The sequence below is a fragment of the Amphimedon queenslandica genome, unplaced genomic scaffold (assembly GCF_000090795.2).
Source record: "Amphimedon queenslandica unplaced genomic scaffold, v1.1 AMPQUscaffold_13337, whole genome shotgun sequence".
Lineage (NCBI taxonomy): Eukaryota > Metazoa > Porifera > Demospongiae > Haplosclerida > Niphatidae > Amphimedon > Amphimedon queenslandica.
In genome coordinates, this window is record NW_003546427.1 from 172,043 (window position 1) to 182,083 (window position 10,041).

General features: G+C 34.8%; 2 protein-coding genes across 2 annotated transcripts; both read left to right on the forward strand.

Annotated features, from left to right (window-relative positions):
* The first annotated feature begins 149 nt into the window (after positions 1–149).
* LOC100632417 (uncharacterized) lies at positions 150–772 on the forward strand. The gene is made up of 3 exons (XM_003387583.3): positions 150–261; positions 303–435; positions 498–772. Exons 1-3 carry the CDS (start codon positions 180–182, stop codon positions 595–597), a joined length of 315 nt encoding a protein of 104 aa, XP_003387631.1. The 5' UTR covers positions 150–179; the 3' UTR covers positions 598–772.
* A 1,395-nt stretch (positions 773–2,167) lies between these two features.
* On the forward strand, positions 2,168–7,232 carry LOC109583017 (UTP--glucose-1-phosphate uridylyltransferase-like). The gene is made up of 3 exons (XM_019998155.1): positions 2,168–2,340; positions 4,843–4,929; positions 7,080–7,232. Exons 1-3 carry the CDS (start codon positions 2,281–2,283, stop codon positions 7,215–7,217), a joined length of 285 nt encoding a protein of 94 aa, XP_019853714.1. The 5' UTR covers positions 2,168–2,280; the 3' UTR covers positions 7,218–7,232.
* The last annotated feature ends 2,809 nt before the right edge of the window (positions 7,233–10,041 follow it).

The window sequence follows — 10,041 nt, forward strand, 5'->3', positions numbered from 1 at the left end:
TATATATTCTCCTTATCTTTTTGATTGATTGAGTGGCGCTGTATTATACATTAATTTTTATAAATTTGAAAAATGCAGTATGCATATGTTTCAATGAATTTAATTTTTCTTGTAGCATCACGTGATATGTGGGTTAAATTAAAGGGCGCGGCTTTCTTTGTAAAAAAATTTACTGAGTCATGGCAGTGTACAAAAAGAGTTTGTTACTGAATGTTCTCGTTCTTTTATGTTTCTTTGCTGCTGTTTATAGTCAAAATATGAGTGAGTTCAGTTATATGATGGATATAATAATATTTTGGTAGCTTGTGGTGACGTTGACTGTTCTAGTGTCGGTCCGGATGACCTTGGTAACGAAAGAAACGAGTGCTGTAGCATGTACTTCTCTTTCTTGAATGGATGCTGTTCCTCCGAAGAGAATAGTAATCTCAGACTGATGTAAGAATTGATTTTGGGTGTGTCTTGTGAATTTTGACTCTCCTTTCTCTTTCTGATATTAGCCGTGATATTGTCATTGGTGTTAGTGTTGGAGTTGGGGGTCTAATACTTATACTGATATGTATATGCATTTGTTGCTGTGTCTGTGTCTGCGCAGGCTAAGCAATAGTGAACTGCACCCAAAAAAGGAAAAAAATAAATATTTTTTTGTGTTCAATTTTAATAAATTAGCTGTGTTTTATGTGATTTAACTATTTTTAATACTGATCTTAAATTAATAATAGAAAAAATTATTATGCAATTGGTAATTTAATGACATTTTTGGAAATTCTAGTAACAGCCGTGTTATTAATTAATTATACAAATATTTCCTTTGACATTAATTATATTGACTTAGTTTAAACTAGTTCTGTGACTATATGCTGGGTATTTACTATTCATTGGTATTAATATGAAGTCATGGAAGTTTAATACTGATCCAGAAAATAGAAGTTTCAAATGGAAATGATTATAAACATGGGTAACATATTTTGTGTTATTGTTTGTTTTGGCTTCATTCAGCAGTAGTGTAAAATGTAAAAAATTATAAACCAAATGCTATTTTGTGAGAAACAACTTAAACAAGTGAAGCAACAACATTTACAACAATAACAATCAGAGTGACTGCTGGGTTATCACATCATAGTCAGCTCAGCTAAAGATTAGCTACACAGCCAAGAATTTTACTTTGAATCATGACTGATATCAATCAGGATCAGCCTTGATACATTTCTGTATCATGGATTTTGGGCAGCCTGCAAAGCAATGAGTCTAGTATGATACAATCATGATAACCATCCATGATACACCCATGCTGGAGTACGGCCCTGGTTTAGCCAGAGCAACAGACATGATTCAACATTGATGCCAGTCTGGGCTGTATCAAAATAGTCTCGAAAATAGTCATCAGGCCTGAATCATTGATTTTGGGTAGTGGCCTGTATCAGAGATGATAACTTCTTGGCTGCGTAGGCATATCGAGCGCTGAGCTAGCTAGCTCATAGATACTATACTCGATACTATAATATGGCTAGCTGAGTTAGTCCTGCGTCATGGATGATGTCACTTCCTGTACCTACTCCAACTTCGTAAAAATGGAGCATTCTCTCTTTTAACTTTAGTTTAGCAGTAGTTATGTCACTAATAATACTTGCAATTGACTCAAACGTCAGTGCATCCAGTTTAAAGACTAATAAACAAGATATCAATTTCAGTCTTATTTAAATGCAGTACAATATTCTTGAGTTGTACTGGTCAGACTTCTTCACCTATCGCATTTTGTAGATGACTATAGGAGTCTACAAACACTTTACAAACAAACAGCAATAGTATGAATAAGATCTGCACTTTATTTAAAGATTCAATATCTTGGCTTTTGCTAGAAAGTGTGGTTTAGTAATCGGAGACAGTGGACAAGCTTTTGCTACCTTTAGCTGGCTGAGCAGAAAATATCATCTTTTATCTGATGCACTGACGTTTTTCCGTCAATTGCAAGTATTATAAATAAGATAACTGCTGCTAAAGTGAAAAAAGTACACAATACAGTCATTTTTATCATAGCCGTAGGTATATCTATGAAGTAGGCAGAGGAAGTGACATAATCATATGAGGCATTTTGTCTGTGTACACGTACACTAGTGCAGTGCAGTGTACATGTACGTGTGTGTGTGTGTCTGCTCCGCGCATGCGTGTACTGTACTGCATGCATGCTGCATGCACTATGCTCCACCCCTAGGCACTTCAGTTGAGGAACTGTGCAGAGAGACTCTAAACTCGACACGTTTGCAGTACTGACAGCAGTTTAACATGTCTTCAGCAGGAGTACCGCGTGTGGGATCACCAACTCTTGAAAGACATGAGTCTGTGGTAAGCTTACGTAATTCTCTTGTCCTTTACTTTAAAATATTTGACTGTCAGAAATTATTATATGTGTGTGTATTGTATGTATTATAAATGTGTTATATATAACATGATGATATGGGAGTTGATATCCCTAGACCGAGGATACTTTGAATAGATATCACCCGAAGGCGCAAGGGTGATATTAATTTAAAGTACCCGAAGTGGAGGGTGTATCGGCCCAAATCGGCATGTTATACATAATATATCTCGTCTATGAATCTCATTAATGAGGTGAAATATAACATGCCGATATGGGTTGATGCACCCTCTACCTCAGGTACTTTGAATTGATATTACCCTTGGGCCTTTGGGTGGTGGTATCAATTTAAAGTCTCTGGATATCAACTCCCATATCATCGTGGATTTGTGGTATATATTAGCACAGTTAATTACATGTGTATATCCTGAAGAAGCCACACATCTTATGCGTGTGTATATACATGTATCACATATACTCCCTAGGGTTGGTATATAACCCTTTAATGTTTCATGTACTCTCCGGTTGTGGTTGACACTATACTAGTATTGAATGTCAATTGATTGAAATATAAAATACAAGTGATAGAATACAATAGTGTGATTACTATAAGAGCATGAAGTTCTAAGCATAGATACTGTAAACACATGGATATGAAACACGGCTAGACCGAATGTTCTGAGGCGTATTTCACTTGAAATACGTCATATTACGTTTTCATTCACATAAAAGCAACGATAAAAAGTATTATTATTATCATTACTAATGAAATTGAGATTTTATGTACGATAATACGATAAAACTTGACATTTATCATGCATCATAATTGCTGAAATTTTCCTTTTCTTTTAGTATATACAGTCTACTTTACTAATGCTTGACTTTCCCATCTCCTGTCCCTTAAAAATCATGATTTTGACAACACAGTTGTACCAAAACTAAAAAGATGCTCCTTTTAAGATTAGGCCCCCTATAACTACCTATTCTCAAGCTACAAAGCCATATAGGAAAAGTTCTAATTAAGTAAAGTATTACAAAGAAAAATTGGCTAAAAAGGTGAGGCTTGAAAAACCAAGATTTAGAAAATAACACCTCTTCTACTTGACACAAGCTCTAAATAATAGCCCCACTACAACTAGTGAACAATAACCTATCAGTACAATAAAAAAATGTTGGCCTAATTCAATAGTGTTAAGCTAAAAAAGTGGCTTGAGTGAAATGTACACAACAAGTAGGCTATGCAATTTAATGTAGAGCCAAGATATGCAGTCAAACTATCTTTTATGAACATTATTTCAGTAGTACATGTATATTATGCATAATATACCACCCAGCAGTGCCTTTGATCTAATAGTAACTATAGTATACACGTATGCATGTATATTACCAAGAGTAGATAATAGTTAGAGAGAGTGTTGAATTGCACTATGCTAGCTGGAATATGACCGCGTAGAACTAAGTCATGTGAGACCTGAAGCGTGGATGTACCTACTAAAAGCTTGTGTAGAAGTTTGCATAAGGAAGAGTGGAGAACACTTGAAGAAGCTTTAGACATGATACTAGTACACTTTATAATCCTGCTGAAGCCTGTTATGCAGTACAGCTATAGCAGAGACTCCAAAACGGCCAGTAAACCTTGTTGAGCAAACTAGGCAGCCATTTTTTCCTTCTCAGCCACACCCAGTATGCGGGAATGCCCAAAGATGCGCAAGAAAGTTCTACGCGGTCATATTCCAGCTAGCATAGTGCAGTTCGACACTCTCTCTAACTATCATCTACTCTTGATATTACATATAATCCTATAATCATGATGAAGCCATACTTCAAAGGTTTAGCAGAGTTTTATATTCCATACATGCATGCATTGCAAAGTGACCACAGTGGCCTATATAAACTGACCTTCTACACTACATACTTGTTGAATGTTTCACTCCACCCTATTATATATTATTTATAACACATAGCCTTGTGCTATATGGCTTTTATAAGAATCTTGCCCTTAGGCTTGGTCCTTATAAAAAGCCATATAGCACTCACTGGCATGTTATGAATATTGCATATACGGTACACATCAATAAAGGCTAAGTAAGGTACGGTAGAGAAGAGAATTCTGAAGGTAGTTCGTAGGTAGTTGTTGTTTTACTTTGTTACTCTTTGCTACGTCATGCTATGATCCCACCCTGTCACATGTACAGTAGTAGAAGTTATGGATGCTTCCTTTGGCTGACTGTGCTTTCCAAGTTCATCTATACTGCCACTCTCCTTCTAGTAGCCCATTTAGGATGTTGTTTGTTCCATTCTACTGTCAAGCTACTGTCTTTTACTGTCCTGCTACTGTTGCATTAAGCATGTGTAGCAAAGGAGCATTGAAGTATTTATGCGAAAGTAGAGTAACTACAGAGTAGCTACTCAGCCTTTTTTGATATATACTTTATATATGTATAACAATGTATGTAATAGTTAAATTTTGTCTGCTTTCTGCCATTTAGATTTTAATGGAGAAAGATGTTGCTCTAGCTATAGTTCAGAATGATTTGGAGCAGTTGGTAGCACTTGCGGATCCCATCAATCAAAAAGTAAAATTTATGTAATCCTAGCTGTTAGTGTCAGAAAAAGGAGAATTCTCTCCTTGTAAAAATTTGGTTAGTTTCGCGTTGCCAGACTACCTACATGTACATGTAGCTAAGTTGTAGAATTCATGCAATGAAAAAACTGTTATATTTAACCAAAATTTATAGCCATTAGGAAATTTCTGCTTCGCAGCAATTGTGTGTATATGCTCATCTAAATGAGAGGAATAAACTTTTATTATCTATATGAAGGTGGAAGCTATGATATTAAGTAAAAATAATACTAAAAGTAAATAAAAAACATTTAAATTAAAAAGTAGTAGGATTGAATTGGAAAAAAGTAAAGAAACAAGAGAGTAGTGCAAACTGGTGTGGTAAAAAATCCTACACCACTGCATGACTGATTTATAGGATTCCAAAAGAATATATCAATGCTAGTCACTAAAGCATTATTTTGTCTGTTGCATGTGCTTTTTGTTGCTTAAATGTTTGAAATTTTGGAATATAAGGTACAGAAACTTTAATTTGTCACTCTAATGGCACAAAATTTGAGTTTTTGAAGATCTATGAGTTACAAGTCTGAGATTGCCCTAGTTACCCACAACTCAAAGCACTTGATTGTTCTTTTTATCATCTATGCTTGCTATTTTGATGTACAGCATGAGATATTTTAGTAGAAGGCACAGAACGTTTGAGAAGCATCTCTGCTTGATGTTCATGCACTGTTAGTATTATATGAATTCATTGCTTTGTTTAACTGAATGAATTTTGTATTGATTAATGTATAAGTCATGACTATGAGATATTTTATGCAAAATTTTTGATTTTTTGCAACTAATGGGACTAAGTTAGACACTGTGAAACGTAAACTTCTTCCATACAACAGGATGCGCGAAGTAATAATGTAATTTGCTCTCCATTAGTTTATAGGGGCACCTACATAGTTTTAATTTCTTTGCTATTTATGCTTTTTACGGATCAGAGTCTCATTTCCTTTTTCATGTACATGTAATAACAAGCATAAAGATCCTTCATGTAATCTGCAGAGGTAGCAGGCAGTGTTGGAGTTGGTTACCTTAGCATAATTTTAATTATAATTATGATTATACCTGGGTATTTGTGAATAATTATGATTATGATTACTGACAAAATTGATGATTATGATTACGATTATGATTATATGTGCATGATTATCATGTGATTACAATAAATTCATGATGATTATACAATGATTATACACATTTCAATTGTTCAATATTTGTTAGTTACTTTGTCTTGTTTTTACTTCTGAGAACATAAATGTTGAAGAAAATGAGATTTTTTGACTTAAAAACCTTATTTTAAAGTTGCAGTTCAAATTACTGCAGTAGTTAACACAATACTATAAAATATGATCATAATTGTGTAGCACTATTTACACACTTTGCCATATGTATGATTACTGGAATGATTATATGCCTTAATTGTGTGATTATGATTATGATTACAATTAGAAGCTGCAGGATTTGTTTGATTACGATTACGATTATGATTATCGAAAAAATCTAATCGATTACAATTGATTATGATTATAATTGTAATCAACTCCAACCCTGGTAGGAGGATCCAAATAAGGAAAATAATCTAATTGCAACAATAAGACTCAAACCTTCAGCTATTTAGTTCGCTTGTGGATGTGGCTATAACTCAACTGAAATGGACTTTACACATAGCCATGATTGACAAAGGACAGAACCATGAAAATGTACTAGTTGGGAGATACATGTATTCTACATGTACATCTCACAAATGCTTTTAGAGGGATTCTCTTAATTTGGAGAAGTTGTTAAATGGGTAGAGAGGATTGCGACAACTACGTATGTAGTATGTGGTGTAATTGTGACAAGGATTTTCCCCAGTTATTGAAATGTCCTTGTTCCTTTGTTTTAATTTAAATTTTACAGCCTAAGTTATGTATAAAACAGTAATTAGTGCAAGACCATGCATGCACTGTAGGTGCCTTGTTTTATTTGTCATTATAATACAAGCCTTATACATCTAGTTTAAACCTTTTTGTGGGTATGTTGGTCTATGTACTTGTGTCATTTTTGCTAATATTATGTAGCACTCTTTTTAACTTACAATAATGAGAATATTGACATAAGTTTTTTCTGTAGAACCTCTCTGAAAATTTGTTAGGATTTAAAGAATTGTTTGGACGCTATCTTGAAAATAGGAATGTTGGAGCAAAAGTTGAATGGGGAAAGATAAAGCAACCTCCTGAAGGAGCAGTGAGTGATCATGTTACATTGTAATTCTTGTTTTGTAGCTACATGTATTATCAGTTATTGGTTGAATTGAGCATGATATAGTGAGAGTTGGAAGTTGTTACAACAGAAATACTGTATAGCTCCTAGTCTCCCACCTCTTTGTTGCACAAGGGTGGTGCAGAAATAGTCTGGTGACACTGCTACAGAATTTGTTGCAGAAAGGAATGCAATATTTAGCAGTTATTTTAGTTATTAAAATTTGCTGTCACATCATAACTTTTTTTGAGGCTTTTCTTGCAGAAGTAAGCCTCATTTAGAGAGGAGCGACATGTACATTAGCTAAAGGCAAGAAGGAATGTATCAAAGCTCTAGTTAATTCAAGTGGGAGTAAAAACAGAAAATATGTATACTTTTTAACCAAGTTTAACTTGAAAATTCTTCTTATTCTTCTGTTACTCCTGGAACTGTTAGTTTCTGTTCCTTGGCCAGCATTTATTGTGTCTACAGCAGGTTTGTCAGTCATACTTGCAGTCATTTTAAATAGTTCACATGACAAACTTACTTCCATGTGAGTGCAGTAATCTGATTGGTATGCCCAAACCTGTGCTTAGTGTAACAAATTTTGCAGCAGTGTCACCAGACTCTTCCACACCACTCCCCAGTCCCCACACAGCAAAGGAGTGGGGCCAGACTAGGTCTAAGTTTGAGTTGATTCTGATTAAAATTGGATTTTATACAAATTTGTAAAGCACTTTCAAAATTTGGCCAAGTAAGCATTGGCAATATACTGGTATTTACTAACTGTTTTTAGTATTTTGTAAAGTGGTTTATAGTTTATGTCGTTATTATTGTCAGTAGTACATACAATTATTAGTATAAGAAGATATCATAACTCTTAGTACTACAAGTGGCAATGGGAGGCATGCACTGTTACTAAATTACTGTACTAGACAAGTTTTATGTGTGCAATGCTGGCATTCTATAGTGACCATTAAAAACCATACCAAAATTTCCTGCTATACGGTAGGATTCTGAGCAACTAAAATCTAAAATAAAGATTTTTACTCTTGTGACACAAATTCTACTCCACATTGCATTTTCAATACTATTATGAAATGTAATTTTAAGGAAATTTTTAAATGTACTTTCATGTGACTGCAGTAATCTGATTGGTGTGCCCAAACCTGTGCTTAGTGCATCAAATTTTGTAGGAGTGTCTTTATAGAGTCATCTGCGCCACCCCTGTGCAAGGAAGAGGTGGGACAAGACTCTATAGCTCCATACTTTTGTGTTCTAAAATTTTTATGATTTTACTGAAAGTTGGATGTTCATGGATATAATTTTTTGTAAATTAACCAACATGTTCTACTGCTACAATGGCGATCTGTATAGTTTTGTGATCAAAATTTTTGTGATTATTAAATCAGGAAAGTCATGAATATTTTAGACCACAGAAATTTGGAGCTATATATGTGCCACCTCACTTTGGCTTGCAAATAGATTGGGCCTCAAGCTTCCTTTGAATGTGAATTATTTTCAATGGTACCTTAAGGAGACAATTGTTAGTAGGTATTTAATTTAGTGAATTTTAGCAATTTTTGAGAAAACGGTAACTTAAGTCCGTGCTAACTTTAATTTCTAATTAAATTATTAATAATAATTATTATTATGAAATAATTATTTATATTTTTATTTAACAATTATTATTAAACATGCTGAAAAACTGAATGAAGAATAATCATAAGTTGTGAAAATAGAATAAAATAAAGTGAAGTTAGATAAAATTAATTTAGGAATAGTCATTCAGACCAAGGCTGTCTTCAAAACTCAAACCCCTCCATTTTGTTCTCTTCCCCCTTACACACAAGTTAGTTGATCGGATGAGGGCAAATAAGAGCTTAGTTCTTAACCAGTTCAAAGTCGTGCTATATCTCCTGTCCTACTTCAGAGCAAGTCTGTTGGCCAAGCGTTGCAAAAATATAGACATCTCTGGGCCAATCAGACTGTCCACAGTAGCGCGCAAGGGAGAGAAGCTCACATGTCTCCGTTCACAGTGCTCACTATATGTAGCTTTTTACTCTCTTTCAGGTGTTTTGAGAATCTGTTCAGGACTCCTGTCTAGATAAGAGGGGGCGTCGGAGTCAATGACTCTTACATCAAACAAGCACATACCCTGTGGCTGCCAGACACCTCTTATTTCAACATCAGCTCGAAGGCTGTCAGAGGACGAGCTTTCATCTACCATGGGCTCCTTGATGGTTTGACTCCAGACCCAGGCTTTCATACAGAAATTTTTTGTGGGGGGGACTCTAGACTGTGCTAGCTTCTGCATACATGTACAATGTATATTTGTAATTATTTTAATTGCTTCATTGAGCAGGCTTTCATACAGAATTTATTGTGGGGGGGAAATCCCAGTGCCACCCCCCTCTCTATGAAACCCTGACCATAGAGGAAATATTGAAAATAAAGTCTCTGATTTCATTATGTCTCTGAAGAACAAGGCCACTTCTACAATCTAATGCGTGAGAGGTTGTGAAAGGGGCATTACAACCATCACAGTTGGTAGGAGTGCTCAATAAAGGTTTTAAGTATCTGAGACAGAGAGCATCTCTAAACTCATTGCCCGATAAATCAAAATGTTCCTGCTGAATAGGAAAGGCATTGAGCCAAGATGGTAGTGACTTACAATTACGTAAGATTGCTCTTTGTATATAGGATTTGCCATATCAATAATATGAGAGAGTGTATTATCATGAGCACTGAGTTTAAGCTTAGAAAAATCAGATCTGGACTGTAGAACTAACCTTCATGATCTGACAAAGAAAATATGTTGGAACCCTTGATTGCATCAGACAAAATAGATGTG

Excerpts from the sequence above, each read along its gene's own strand:
- LOC109583017 (XM_019998155.1), top strand. The coding sequence starts at position 2,281 with ATGTCTTCAGCAGGAGTACCGCGTGTGGGATCACCAACTCTTGAAAGA. Across the intron at positions 2,341-4,842 it reads TTGAAAGACATGAGTCTGTG|ATTTTAATGGAGAAAGATGT; the intron begins GTAAGCTTACGT and ends TCTGCCATTTAG. Across the intron at positions 4,930-7,079 it reads CGGATCCCATCAATCAAAAA|AACCTCTCTGAAAATTTGTT; the intron begins GTAAAATTTATG and ends TTTTTTCTGTAG.
- LOC100632417 (XM_003387583.3), top strand. The coding sequence starts at position 180 with ATGGCAGTGTACAAAAAGAGTTTGTTACTGAATGTTCTCGTTCTTTTA. Across the intron at positions 262-302 it reads TGTTTATAGTCAAAATATGA|CTTGTGGTGACGTTGACTGT; the intron begins GTGAGTTCAGTT and ends ATATTTTGGTAG. Across the intron at positions 436-497 it reads AATAGTAATCTCAGACTGAT|CCGTGATATTGTCATTGGTG; the intron begins GTAAGAATTGAT and ends TTCTGATATTAG.